The sequence below is a fragment of the Pristiophorus japonicus genome, chromosome 4 (assembly GCF_044704955.1).
Source record: "Pristiophorus japonicus isolate sPriJap1 chromosome 4, sPriJap1.hap1, whole genome shotgun sequence".
Lineage (NCBI taxonomy): Eukaryota > Metazoa > Chordata > Chondrichthyes > Pristiophoridae > Pristiophorus > Pristiophorus japonicus.
Genome location: NC_091980.1, coordinates 45,184,227 through 45,199,968, shown reverse-complemented (window position 1 = coordinate 45,199,968; position 15,742 = coordinate 45,184,227). Strand labels below are relative to the sequence as shown.

At 38.2% G+C, this 15,742-nt stretch overlaps 1 protein-coding gene across 1 annotated transcript in view; it reads left to right on the top strand.

The window, feature by feature from the left end:
• The first annotated feature begins 464 nt into the window (after positions 1–464).
• Positions 465–15,742, top strand: part of LOC139262043 (gamma-aminobutyric acid receptor subunit alpha-1-like) — a 57,175-nt gene continuing 41,897 nt past the window's right edge. The window contains exons 1-4 of the mRNA XM_070877207.1: positions 465–544; positions 4,006–4,109; positions 6,786–6,853; positions 7,548–7,768. Coding sequence (XP_070733308.1) covers positions 465–544; positions 4,006–4,109; positions 6,786–6,853; positions 7,548–7,768 — 473 coding nt within the window. The remainder of the gene's footprint in view (positions 545–4,005; positions 4,110–6,785; positions 6,854–7,547; positions 7,769–15,742) is intronic.

Sequence of the window (15,742 nt, the reverse complement as noted above, 5' to 3'; positions counted from 1 at the left end):
CAGAGTAAGACAATTGTGATATTGTGGCTGTATCAAACGACAGTGTAAAGTAAGACTGCCGAATGCAACAAGGGTTAACTCGGCGTTTTTATTCGACTATATGGAGTGCCCTTGTCCTCCTCCCACTAAAGTGATGCCAGTATATGTACATATTTATTTATTTATTTTCAATAATTCTATGGGCGAACCTACACAGGTTTGCGCCATTCTCTCCGCCTATCGCACTCTCGGCAGCCTTGTGAAAACCTTGACGATACATATTTCAAAGCATGGCTTCTGAATATTTAATTTCAAACGGAAAGTGAATGTTGTATAGCGATATATCTCCTTTCAGCTGGGGTTACCTGTGGACTCGGAAGAGTAACTTTATGTGTTTGTGTGCATTTGTTGCGTATATCTCTATATATTTATTTATTTACTGATGTGTCGTTTATTTATCAGAGTGCTTGCTTTGTGGATCTGCTATGGGGCGAGTTACTGCTCTCAATAGCTGCGTATCAGCGACATTCTGCCTTCTCCTCCTAAACGCAGCGTTCCGCCCAAGGTGAGCAGCCTCTCCAGTTGCTCTATCGTGTTAACTTACCTATCGTAAATGAGTGCGAATGACTGCGTTTCTTTCTATTTTTAGCGATTCATGATAACCATTTTGTCATTTCAGGATAGTGGCGCCGCGCTCAATAATGTGAGTTAAATCCGAGTTACAGGAGGTTTGGCCGTGTTGAAGGGGGCGGGGAGAGGAAAAAAAGCAATGCAATTATTTCCATAAACTCCCTAAGCAATCTTGTGTAAAAGGTGGGCTCCAGAAAACGACGGGGTAACATCACTTCGCATCCAAGTGATGCAACAGTAAAAGTATATCATTAACATGTTAAGAACAAATAGAGAGCACGCATCGGTGTAATTAATCGGTGTGGTGTATAACTGTTCCTTATACTATATAGAACATAGGGAATGGGACTTGTCGCTATCTCGTATTTTCCTTTCTTAAAACCAGTCGACCATTTTACCACCTGAAGAAGGGACCTGCGTTGTCGGGAAACCTCGAATAAGAGTCATGAAAGGTTACTCAAATACAACCTTTTGGAAATTGTCTAACTGAACATGGTTGAGAGCAATTTATGGCCTTTCATGTACGAATAAATGTAGGATTCCCTCCACCAAACTTTCTAAAGGAGCTAAGCAACTCACACTTGTTATGTTGACTGCCAGTTTTCGGCAGGTAGAAACATGCTTTGTATATATATATATATATATATAATTCATATATTCATATGTATTCATTTTTCCTCCCACATACACAGACAGACACAGCTGTGGATCTGATGTCGGTGTGCTCAACTTTAGCATCAGTTTGAAATAAATGCACAATTAGTTTTTTTTGGTAACCGACTGGGGCATTAAACTATAATTTATATTGAGACTTTATTCCGTTGCCAGTATTCCCATGGCCTGTAGATGGAGTTGGTGTACAGTATTCCACGAAAGAAGGCCTTTCTGGAGTGTAAAGAATTCATTACAACATATAATCCAGATCAGATTAGATCTCCTTCCGCACTTTAATAAAAGTGATGTACCAGCTCAAGGCAACAAATAGAGCCTGCAGCCTGACAAGAATGTGACACATCACTCGGTGATCTTATTCATTGGGTCGGTGTGTCAGTTTTTGTTGTATAGTTTGTTCTTGTGAGATTCATAAAACAATAGTGCATTCTAAGGCATGGCACGTGACTTGCAAATACCCCTTGTGAAAGGTCATTTGATTTGTCACAGTTTCTCTTCCATCACTGTTCCTGAACACTGACAAGTTAATGCATAATATATAATGCACATACATAACACTAACCTATACAAGTAATTTGGATTCTAGTCACTTTTTAATATACCAATTATTTGCAATGTGGCGTCGATTACTCCCCTGTTTAACATTTTTAATTATAATAGACATAAAACGTGACTTATCCAAACCAACTTCCAAACTGGAAAGTTCTTTGCAAACATGCAGTTCAATAAATCTAATATAATGTACATTACTAACAAGACACAATATGCGCTAAGAATATCTTTGTAGCTTCTCTCCATTTTTAGCATAGTGTCAATCAATATTATCTTGAAATATTTCATGTCCTACAATTAGCTGGAATATGTTCCTATTACTCTCCATTTCGTATCAATTAATTCCAAATGTAAACAGGTCTGATCTCCATTAAGTCGTGATTTAACATTTTAGGGCTAATATCTATTATTTTGTGTAATTAATACAAAATAAATATCACTGCAACTAACAATCTATTGTTGATGCTCCCAGAAGTTTGAGAATAAACTTTCTTCTTAAATGTAAGAGACGTCGCAGATAAGATTATACTAACTTAATCAGACAATCCAGGCTGGTTCTTTATTGAGTACAGAGCGGGTATTGCTTTGTTTGAGGATCTGTCTTTTGGATAAGATATTTAAGCCACTGTTACTCCTCAGATGGAGGTGAAAGATCGCACTATTTGAAGTAGAGCAGGGGAATTATTCCCATTATAGCCAACATTTATCCCTCAAAGAACACCTAACACAGATGATTTGGTTATTTCTTTCAATCGTATTTATGGGACCTTGCTGTACCAAAATTGGTTCAATGGTTTCCGACATTACAATAGCCACTACACTTCAAAAGTACTTTATTGGCTGTAAAGCACTTTAGGAGGTTCTGAGATCATGAAAGGCACTATATAAAAGCAAGCTCTTTCTATAATAGATAAGAGAGGCAAACATGGACTTAAAGAGTTTAAATATTTTATTAAGAATCTAACTGCAGTTGCTGCGATAGAGCAGGTGACCAAGCTTTTGGTCTCCTGCCCTATTTTCTCCGTATATGGCTCGGTGTCATTTTTTTGTCTTGTAATACTCCTGTGAAACGCCTTGGAACGTTATACTACGTTGACGGCGCTATATAAATTCAAGTTGTTGTTGTTGTAGACTTTCTTGTTTCTTTCAGTCTTTAGTTTTTGTTTGACTGAGAAATTGTGTCAGTTGCGATTTTAAAAACTCGAAAATATACATATCTGGCCACAACATGTTTATGTGTTGAAGCAAAATTATTTACATGGCCGTTTCTAATATGACAATACTAAGGGTAATGAAAATAGGATCGCAATCAGAATAAGGCCCCTATATTAATTTATGAAACTAAAGTGGAGGTGGGTGTGTAAGCTTTTAAAAAAAGATATAACAATTGTTAGCTTTGAAAGTCAGACGATTCAACTGTTTCGTGCTTTTTTCAATTACATTCAGTATCTTAATAAGTGATATTTGTCAAACTACAAGGACTGCCAAGAAGTAAACCAGGAATCATTCCAAAAAGTTAATCTCCGCTCCCTGTACGTTTTAGTTCCAACATTTTTTGCCAGAAGGAAAAAGAAAGACTTGCATTTATATAGCGCCTTTCACCATCCCAGGGCGTCCCAAAGTGCTTTACAGCCAATGAAGTACTTTTGAAGTGTAGTCACTGTTTTAATGAAGGAGGCACGGCAGTGTTTGACCCATCTTATGTTCGACAGTGATTTTACTAAAATCCGTGCATCTTAATGCGTGCAGTTATATAATAAATACAATTATTACGATCGGTCGTTCCCTACTAAAAAAAACGCTGTATTTTCCATGATTACTTCTCAATCTCACCTCCTAAAACAGAAATTAATTTCCTGTGTAAACTTCATATTTTTTCGTCTCTAAATGCAAAGATGCCGTATTGTCTTTTCTTAAAGTTTTGGTTATTTTGAGTCTCTTGCGAAGCAAAGTAACTGCATAAGCAAGACACCAAAATTTGACTGAAGCATATGATAGATGTTTCTCCGATATGCAATCATGTGTGACTGTTACTGACGTGCATGATCTGCGCGGGTTTCTCGTTGCATGGTATCTTCCAAAATGGTCGATTTTAGAAAAGAAGGCAAGGTAATGGAGGATCCGTTAATATTTAATTCCATGTATCTGGCTCGTTTTTTTCTCCCCTCTTAGCTTTGGAATGTCTGATGAAGCCAAGAACAACATCACAATCTTCACTAGAATCCTTGACAGTCTTCTGGATGGATATGACAACCGTCTGAGACCAGGCTTAGGAGGTCTGTAAAGGGGCATTCAGTAGCATATGGTGCAGTAAATGAGACAGATACGCACTGGAATTCTGTCATGTGCAGTAGGCGGAGACACAAAACACAAGTTGTTCGTCAGATTCAGCATATCATTGCTAGCTACATTGCAAATAACAAGACCAATCGCACAAGTGCTAGTTAATATTAGCAATAATAACACTAGCACCGGGTACTGGCAAGAATTACTATAACGTTGTTGGGTACTACCTCTTTGTATGTTTGTAATAATGGAGAACTATGGCAGATGAAATTGGATTGGGTAAGTATATTGGAAGAAAATGGGTGGGGTAGAACTGGATAGTAGATGAAATAGGAGATCGAACGGTGTTGGTAAACACAGCGATCAACATGTGCAGAGATCGCGGAGTAGCAATCAAACAAGCAAACAAAACAATGCATTTTATTGCTAAATCAAAGGCATATAGATCAGAGGATGCCATGCTGAAACTGTGCAATGCTCTGGTCAGACCCCACCTTGAATATTGTGTTCAGTTGTGGTTAATGAGACACAATGGAGATGCTACAAGAACATCCACAAGGCTAATCCCTAGTGCCAGAAGATTACATTATCAGGAAAGACTGAAAGATGAATGCTTCACTCTTGAAAGGTGGCAACAGAGAGGCAACATTACATATGTAGATCATATTACATGGTATAAAGTAGTAAATCCAGAGCACGGCTTGAAATTATTAATTAAAAATAAGACAAGGGTCAATGCAGTGAGAAACACATTTGAGACTGATTTTCACACATCCATTGTTACTTTAAAATCGAACGTTTTACTCCAATCTAACCAGCCTTCTAACCAGAGGGACATATGGAATTTGCAATATCCTCAACTTTTTCAAAACAGCCAGGAAAATAAATGAAATTTTATTGTTTAAATTATCACTTAATATTTTGGTATAATTGGGTTTAGGTACAGATGTGCCTGTTTATGTTGAATGTTTATTTTTAATTGCAAATATCACATTCAATGCATATATTTAATTGCATTTATGGTGTCATTGACCTGTATGATTTCAAAGTCTGTGATCTGGAATTACTTAGAATTTACAGAAGAAAGAAAGACTTGGATTTATATAGCACCTTTCACGACCACTGGACATCTCAAAGCACTTTACAGTCAATGAAGTATTTTTGGGGTGTAGTCACTGTTGTAATGTAGGAAATGCGGCAGCCAATTTGTGTACAAGCAAACTCCTACAAACAGCAATGTGATAATGACCAGATAATCTTTTTGTTATGTTGATTGAGGGACAAATATTGGCTAGGATACGGGGGATAACTCCCCTGCTCTTCTTTGAAATAGTGCCATGGGATCTTTTACATCCATTTGAGGGAGCATACAGGGCCTTGATTTAACATCTCCTCTGAAAGATGGCACCTCCAACATTGCAGCACTCCCTCAGCACTGTACTAGAGTGTCAGCCTAGATTTATGTGCTCAAGTCCCTGGAATGGGATTTGAACCTACAACTATCTGACTCAGAGGTGAGTGTGCTATCCACTGAGCCACAGCTTACAGCACAGAAGCATACCATTTGGCACAACTGGTCTATACCATTGTTTTTTTTATTTGTTCTGGGATGTGGGCATCGCTGGCAAGGCCAGCATTTATTGCCCATCCCTAATTGCCCTTGAGAAGGTGGTGGTGAGCTGCCTTAGAATCATAGAAATTTACAGCATGGAAGGAGGCTGTTTTGGCCCATTGTGTCTACGCCAGCCGACCAAGAGCTATCCAGCCTAACCCCACTTTCCAGCTCTTGGTTATGTAGGTTATGGCATTTTAACTGCACATCCAAGTATTTTTTAAATGTGGTGAGGGTGTCTGCCTCTACCACCCTTTCAGGCAGTGAGTTCCAAACCCCCACCACCCTCTGGGTGAAGACATTTCCCTCATATCTCCTTGAAACCAATTACTTTAAATCTTACCTTCTTGAACTGCTGCTGTCCTTTTGTGAAGGTGCTCCTACAATGCTGTTGGGAGGGAGTTACAGGCTCCACATCAGCCTCCTCCCTCACTATTCCATCTAACTATCAGCATACCCTTCTATTTCTTTCCCCCTTTAGGCTTCCCTTAAAAACATATATGCTATTCACCTCAACTACTCCATGTGATAGAAAGTTACACATTCTAACCACTCACAGGGTAAAGAGGTTTCTTCTGAATTCCTTATTGGATTTATTAGTGACCATCTTATATTTATAACCCCTAGTTTACACATGTGGAAACATCTAATCGACTCTACTAAGACCTTTATTAGGTTACCTCTCAGCCTTCTCTTTTCTAGAGAAAATATAACTTGCATATATTATACTTTAAATATTTGAACACATTTATACGTTGCAAAGTTGCGGATAGACAAGGATTGCTGTTCAATCGATGTACCACCATCATTAACTTTAGCTTTGATAACAATTGCATGCTTAATAACTTTGAGAGGATGTGAAATGATTGATGGCAATCATTGCTTAAAATACTTTTACAATCACAGAAATGAGGAACGTTTGAATATTTTGTGATTAATCTGAAATAGACTTTCAAAAGCAATAGAGCTACCAGATCAGGATAGTCTTGCTGGTAGCTTGAAGCAGACAGAAGTTTGGATAGACAATAACTACCCTAATTTGGTCCTTCATCAGAGCGTATCACACAAGTCAAGACTGACATCTACGTAACGAGTTTTGGGCCCGTCTCAGATACAGATATGGTAAGTGTCAGCTTTATCTTGATTTGTAATAAAACCCACCACTGTCAATCATCAAAACATGAATTAATTATGACATATTATTTCTCTCCCTTTTTATTGAACCGTTCAGTGTGGAACCTTTGAATAAAGGTTTTGCTAGCGCCGATTTTGCTTTCGTAATGTCTAACAGGAAACGTAGCATTTATCAAATGTTCCTGTTCTGTGAGGAGTACAGGCATTATGAACTAATCTAAGCTGATGCAACGTGTCAGCTTTTAGAGAGGAATATGAATTTAATTCATATCTTTTCATATATATTTAATATGTCCTGCTGTTTCCAAAAAGGATATGGCAGTAATCACGCATATATTAGCAACCCAGTCAATGGAATCCACGAAGCTAATGTGTTCACCATTAATACACGAAACATTATTTAATAATTCATATTCCGTCAAAAGATTCAGTGAGAAGCAGTGACATAGATGAGAAATGGGTGTTCTCAAAACTCAGAAATGGTGTCTTATTAAACATCTAGCACTCTACCTATGGTTATTATGGAAATTCATGCAACTGACAGTGAATTATTTGTAAAAGACAGACGTTTGATGTGTTTCAATTATTCGGCTCTAACTTACGGTTATTATTTCCCTCCTGTACTATTCAAATGATAGAGATTGCGTGAATGTAAAGTTCTGGAATCTGTCCATTTCTGCAGGAATACACAATAGACGTGTTTTTTCGCCAGAGTTGGGAAGACGAAAGGTTGAAATTCAAAGGGCCCATGACCATTCTACGTTTAAATAATTTGATGGCCAGTAGAATTTGGACCCCAGACACCTTTTTCCACAATGGGAAAAAATCCGTGGCGCATAACATGACAATGCCCAACAAACTGCTGAGGATAACTGAAGACGGGACGCTCTTGTACACAATGAGGTGAGAGAAGAAACCTTTCTGACACAACATGAACCTCTCGAAAACATTGCGGGTCGTTCTTTCGGAACGTGCTTGATTAAACAAATAGGTGCAGTTTTGTATGAAATTGAGAAAATACCATTTGGTAGTTTGTTCTAGGTCCTTATCGGGTACTGTCATAGGTAAGGTGATGCAATGACTTTATAGTGCTGTGAGAAAGTAATATAAATTAGCATACAGATAATAATTATAGTTTAATCAAAGTTATTTATGGCTAATTAAAGTCATTAATTTTCATTACCTACACTAAAACCAGACACTTGTCATCACTCTATTTGGTGCTAGTTTCTAGAGAACAATATTCACCTCTCTAGTCTTGTAGCAGTAGATGTTTCCCTCCATTTTCTTCCCTACCATTGTTGAATAATGGTGTCTACCTGTGGAAGAAACCTCCTTAAATCAACTGTATTTCTTCTGTATTCACTGGAGTGGAATATTATGGTGCTTCATGGAATTGCAGTTTTATACAACTGCCTACTTTCAGGCTGATCCATTTAAGTGATGTGGTTATAATGAATGAGAAGGACTCTGTTTCTCTGTTTCCTTGAGACTCAATGATATTGGATGGGAAGGGGTCTTTTCATTTGAATTCTCTTTAATGGGTATACATGGGATGTAAACTGGAATTCTACATGGTGATAGTATTTAGAAAACAATTTTATGTGTGAATTTCATATAATAGTAGGCATTGAGGGACAGCTTCAAAGACTGATGGGCTGCAGTCTTAGTTCCCTGCTCCACTGAACTCCCCATTTTAGCCATGCTGCAAAGTCATAGGCAGACACCTCCCTGCAGAGGAAAGGAAAATGTTTGTGAAATCTTCACAGGGTTACTCTCATGCTTCCTAAAGTCTGGTCAAGAGAGATATTGTTGATGAATTGGGAATAGACCACCTTTATAAATTTACAAGTGGTATTTGGATGACATTTGCATAGTTTGTAGCTATTAACTTGAATACGAAGATGAGAATGTAGTTTTAGAATTACTGTCATATATTTGCAATATTTATGATATAGATCGATTGGGGGTAGGCATTTGCATTTTAAGTCTCACTTGGTGGTGGTTTATGTCTTGGCAGACATTGATGGTTTATACATCCTAGGTAGATGATGTATGTTGCTGGTTACACTGAAGGATTACTAATTGTGATGTATTTAATGTAAATGCATACAATGATAATCCACAACCAATTACCCGGAAATAACATAGTCAGTATATATTTTTATAAGGTTTTGTATACTTGGTTTTAGTTCACTATGGTTAGGCAAAACATTCATTTGCTTTTATAATTCAGTACAATCATAATAATGTAAGCTAGACTATATAGACAGACACAATGGCCATTGATTAGATAAAACTTACACACTCTCAAATCTAACATTAATATTCTCTGTAAAGTAGCTTCTGATGGAATATATATTGCTCGGACTCCTCTATAATAGATAACTGCCACTAACACACGCTCATCAGAAACCAGGGGCAGATTAACACGCAGGCCTACAGGGTAATATAGGCTCGTGGTAAAGTTAAAAACTTTCATTTAAGCATATCATATTGTGGCATGATCTGCTTTATTACTAATGCAGTATCTAAATATTCTTCATGAGATTTACTACATGTTTGTGCTTTAATGGATCGGGGGATAGGGTTGTAAGGGGTGTGAAGGGGCTTCAAATATTCTTGGCGCTGAGTGTCTGGAGAATTCTTAATCCAACTCTGCGTGAAACCTATTTTGTTTTGGATGATTTACAAAGCCAACATATTTTGTTTTGGATGATTTACAAAGCCAACTAACACATTCTACCTCAAGATAAATTGATATATAAATGTAAGTAATGCAGTAGCAGGAAAAGGGAAGTAACAATAAGTATAATTCACAGTGGCACATTCCTGTCCTAATATTGGTTGGAATGCAGCAGAAGGGCAGCATATTAGGTTGGTACCTGAATACATCTAGGTCCCCAGAGTTTCCATTTTACCTTAAGGGGAGGGGCCCCCACCTGCCCTAAACAAGGCTATCGTTGCAGGAGTGGTGGGCCTATGGTCAGGAGCTTTTTCATTTGGGAGTTTCCGCATTTCCAACTTCTGACAAGTCTGGTGAAAGTAAAAGTACCAGGAGATTGAATGGTACCCAGCTTGGGGGTGCAGGCCAGAGACATAGCCTGGACTCCTGAAGAGAAGACTCATTTTTTTCTGACAGTTAATTATTAGACAGCTTTCTTACAGAGAGAGCCACACGGACAGCTTAAATCAGGTATTTTTCTGGGACTGGAAGTCCAGCTTGCCATACCAGTGGTTACGACGGAACATCCTTCTGACCCTGATAAGCCCTCATGCAATTCCAAAAGTAATGAGAGAAACTTCTCCTGTCCCTGAAAAGTCCGCCAAAGGACGGAGCACAGAGGTTCCTGCCAGGCACAATTCTGACATAAGTTTCTGGAACCTTGCCATAAACACGTTAAAAATGAATTCAACTGAATTACTGCTGTCTGGAAATAAAAAATCGGTCCCCTTTTATGACTAGTGTTTACCTGTGTCTGAGCAGATGACTGTGCTGGTGATATTTTTTAGGAAAGAGCAGGTTTTAAGAGAAGGTTAATCAATTTGTTTACTTTTGTAATTGTTGCCAGGAACTTACTGTCCCAAGCATTTCTTGTATTGGTGATAGACAAATTCATAGTTGGAGAAAATGGTCATCAAAAGATACTTCCTGTACAAGTTTATGATTAATTCTGAAAACAAATCTATGAAGATGCTCCAATCTTTAAAAAAATGGTTATCAGAATCCCACCACGATCAGCCCCAACACAAGCAGCACCAAAATAACACCAACCTTTGCCGTAATCAACTGATGCTGCACAGGACAGAAGGCATCAACACCTGACCACATTGCTGCCCAGGGCACCAAGGATGGCATCACCATGGACAGATTTATTTCACTTGGCGCTTTGCAGTAACGTTTCATGATCCACTGAGATCATTGTAAGGTTTGCGCCTCCTGATGACAGCTCTATTTGTGCCCTCCTGTGCAATGTGTTGGTCTCCTGTGGAAGTCTCTTCTGCCCATTGGATGGGAAGAGAACTTCCCTGCATTATGTGACTCCCTCCATAAGCATATGGAGGGAGTTATATAGGAGCCTGGGTGCAGCCCTGCACCTCTCTGCAGTACTTGTCAGTGTTTGCAGCACTTCAATGCTGTAGAACACTGACAGCACAACTGTCAAACTAAATTTATGCATGATCCCTTTAAGGAAACCTGCTGATGATGCGTTATCGGGTGACTTCATCAGACCCGCTTCCTTCAATTGGCCGGGCAATGCACTGAGTGGGCTTAACAAGCCCAATCAGGGAAAATCAGTTTTGGATAGCGGGTTGCAGCCAACATCGAGGCTTGGACTCGCCAGCAACGTTACATGACACGAACCTGCTGAGATTGGTAAAATCCTCCCTAGCTTTCCGATCATGTCTTAGGCCTCCATCCCTAGCTTCTGTTCAGTGTTGCTGGCTTACCCTCTTCTAAAGTGCCTTGAAATGTTTTGCAATTTGTATGTTACTGTAGTCCTGCGACACATTTAATATATTCTTAGAATTAATGCCCATAGAAGTGATTGCCACTTAAAATGAAACATACTGTGAGAAAGACCTTGAGACCTGGATAAAAGTGGAAAAACTTCAGAGACAAAATCCAATGTCTATTGATCTGTGACTGACTAAAGAAAATGCAATTTTAGCTTCATAATTTTTGATTTTATACCTAACATTTGAAATAAAATACACAAATAAAATTTAGCCCTATGTACATAGTATTAATTGCATGTATTTTGGGACTGTCCCAAGATCTGTCAATTCTGTGATGGAGTGCTAAATCTTGTTATCCACATTGAATAAGGGTCCACATTCTGACCCTGCATCTAGTGGAGACATGCAGAGACTGATAGAGATTTTATATTCTCAGCTGGAAAATGCGTCTTGCTGAATTGGAAATGACCTGATTCACCCTCAAATCCACAGTGGTTGCAAAGCAAGTGAAAGACAGCTGAGGTAGATATAGTGCCATAAGATACTATGCTATGCATTTAAAAAGGAAACCAACCTAATTTTTACCAAATCTCAGCCCACTTTTACCAACCAGTCAGAGCATTCCTGTGAATAAAACTAATTTTGTGATGGTCAATCTCCTCACTTGTGCATTCAGTGAGACACAGCTGGGTCAACTGCATTCCCTGATATGAGCTGCCAGTTGTTAATTTCTAATTGTATCTTTTTATTAATAGGTACATGATTAAGTGTTACTGTTCTATCTTTATGGTCTGCCTTAATGAGGAACCATAATGCGCTGTAGTTTTGCTAATTGCTGTTCACCGGCCAAGTTCAAAAATGTGTGATTGTTTGGTCCTCAATGTAGGCTACTGTTTCTTTATGTGTTCATGTAATTGAATTTTCTTCTGTATTTATATATTTTCTTTTATATGAAAACACAAATATATGAATAATGAAACTGTAATACAGCCTAACCCCATCAATCAGGAATAATTCACATTCAAATGATAGAATAAAGTTATTTTATATCCATTTCTGTATTCAAAAATTAGCACAGCATAAGGTTATTCTATATTCATTTCTGTATTCAAAAATTATTACCAATAGGAAGAATTAAACATATGCAAATTAACATATTTATACCAGATGATATATACAAAGTACTACATGAAAGGTACAATATCTTATCTATATTTAACACATGTAATATAAATTAGCTCTGTATTTATAGTATATATGCACATTTTTTTTTCATTTCCAGTGCACACAGCAACTTATACTCGTGTAGTCATAAATTAGATAATTCATATTGAGATGTATCAGTACAAATAATGGGCGATGATTTGCTGTCAACATAACGGTGAGGCTAATGGCACTCGCCATTATTTACGCGCAAATGGTACATCAACTTTAGGCAGGCGGCGGATGCGCATTTAAGCTCAAGTATCCAAAAATCACTGTCCAAGTTGCACTGCTCTGCTGTTAGGTTCATGAAAACAGCATCTCGCTGTCATGCTCATCATTGAAATGCATTCAACAGCATGAAGTTACTGTATTTGTGCGGTAGATACGAACTAAACTGCCATATGTGATATATTCTTACGACATCACTAACAAATACACTCTACAAGTTGGCTCCAATACAGAAAATCTTTCATCATGGGACATGATCCTTTATTGTATTTACATCAGTAGTTGCATTACCACCATAGTCCAATAGATGGAGCAGTAGTCCACTAGGGGGAGCTTTGTTACACTTCTCCCTCCTTATTGAAGATGTAATCATAACAAAATAATCATTATACATAACTTGCATGGTATATAGAAAAAAGATATGGATTTATTTTGTCATATTTACAAATAAAATTTAAACACTAGTTTTTTGCTTCAAAGAGGATACCTTTGCACTCAAACATAACTTTCCAAACTTGTTTTAGGACTTAGATTCATTCTAGGCTGAGCCTGAGGAAAGTTTTTCTGCAAGGGAAACCCTTGATCTACATTTGAACTCTCTACAACTTCAGACTGTTTGTCTGCCTGAATTGAACTAAGATTTAAATTCTGACTTTCTCTTGGTCTTGCTTTTTGTACATCTGATGTGTGATTTGCTACAGGTACTCTACTTGTAACAAGACTATGTGACTCATCAGAAATAATCGAATCATTCCAACTTTCAATTCCTTTCACAAGTGTAGGTAAAATATGATTAATGTGAATAAGCCTAACCTTTCCATGATCAAACATCTTGAACAAATATGTACGAGGACCACATATCTTCGCTACTCTTCCTGGTAACCACTTTAACCATTTATGGTGATAGTTCTTCACTCTCATCTTCTGATTTAATTTCACACTTCTCTCTCTTACTCTACCTCTATCATGATTCTCTTTCTGTCTTAACTGTTTCTATTCTACTGACTGTGTCAAGTTTGGCTTTAACAATGAGAACCTGGTTCGTATTTGTCGTTTACAAAACAACTCTACTGGTGTTCTGCCAGTAGTTGTATGAGGAGTATTACAATGAGTAATGAGAAAATTTGCCAATTTTTGGTTCAATGACAACTGTCGTTTCTTTGAATTTGGATACAACATTTGCTTGATGAGGGCACGTTTTACAATTTGTAATGTGCATTCTGCTGCACCATTTGAAACTGGGTGGTACAGTGGAACTTTGGTATGTTTCACACCGTTTCTGCTCAGCATTCTTCCGAACAAAATTGCAGCCCATTATCAGGCAGAATTTCTTCTGGGAGGCCATATGAAGAAAACAATCTTCACAGATTTTTTAGTGTTTTACTTGTTATTTTCCTCATCGGAAACACCTCTATACACTTTGAATTGCTATCAATCACAATGAACAATTGTTGTCCTTCGAGCTCAGCAAACTCTACATATATTCTTTGCCACACCCTGGGAGGTCATTTCCATGGCTGTAAGAGTACTAATGGTGGTTTCTTGCTTACCGATTGACATGTTGTAGATTGACTAACGATGTACTCTATATCTTTATCTAAACGTGGCCACCAAAAGTAACTGCATGCAAAACTCTTGGTCAAGCACATTCCCAGGTGCTGGTCATGAAGATCTCCTAATAATTTGGATCTGAACTTATTTGGAATAACTACTCTTGCACCCCACATGATGCAATCTTTATCTACTGACAATTCATTCCCACGAACGAAGTATGGATGAATATCTTTCTTTGATGCCTGGTTTGGCCAGCCATTTGCTATATAATCATACAGCTTTGACATAACTTTGCTCTACCAATCTCTTCAGTTATGACTGGCAGCTCATCAATGTATGAAAAATAGAACACTTCTTCCCTATTGGGTGTAACTTGTGATGGGGATGGTAACTTGGATGTAGCATCAGCATTGTTATCTGACTTAGTTACAACAACAATGTGTGATGCCCAATTAATTAAATCTACCTTAGAGATAGTGTTCTAAGATTCTAGTCTTTTGAGTTCTTGCTCAACTTTCTTCTTGAGTGCATATGGTATGGGACCTGGCTTGTAGTAAACTGGTCTAGTGTCCTTCTGCACTCTTGACACTCATCTTGAAGCCTTGGATTGGACTGCCTGTTTCAGAGAACACCTTCAGATACTGCTTGATGATGTCATCTTTCAATGCAAATTTCGTTTCTGCACAAAAAAATCTCATTCCAATCCAGCTTCAGTGATCCCCACCAATTTCTACCTATCAAGGCAGACTTGTCTCCTGCCACTATCATGAGAGGCAAGCTCTGAAATTGATCCTTGTATTTCACTGGTATGGTGATATGTCCTACAACAGAGATTTGCTCTTCTAAGTAGCCTCGCAGCTCTATCGTCAATTTCTCCACTGAAAAATCACTCAACTTGTTGAGATACAGCGATTCCGGTACTACGCTCATGGATGTACCAGTGTCAATTTCCATGGGTATCCTGGTTCCAACAATGTTTACTTGGATGACAATACATCGAGAATCCTTGTTAGACACTCTCGTGGTCCTGATGATGCTCTTCAATGCTATGTAGTGTCTGGCGATTTTAACTTCTAGCATTGAACATCGGTTTACTCTTCAGTCAGCATGCCTTTTCAAGATGCCTAGTTTTCTTGCAGCAGAAACACTCTGCCTTCACATATAGATAGCTTTGAGCAATGTGTTGTCCCAGACACTGATAGCACAACTTCAATGTACTGATACCTTGGCCAGTTTCTGAGGCCTTGGAGTCCAACTGCCTTTGTTTAGCTTGTCAGACAGCTATGTTGATGGATATGGCCGACCAATACTTCTGAGAGTTTCACCCCATTTCCAGTCATAAATCAAAAGTCAATTTAGGGGTTGTCAACAATTTTCTTCAGTTTTCATCACACAAACAAAGAAGTCACGCAATGTTCGGTCCTGAAA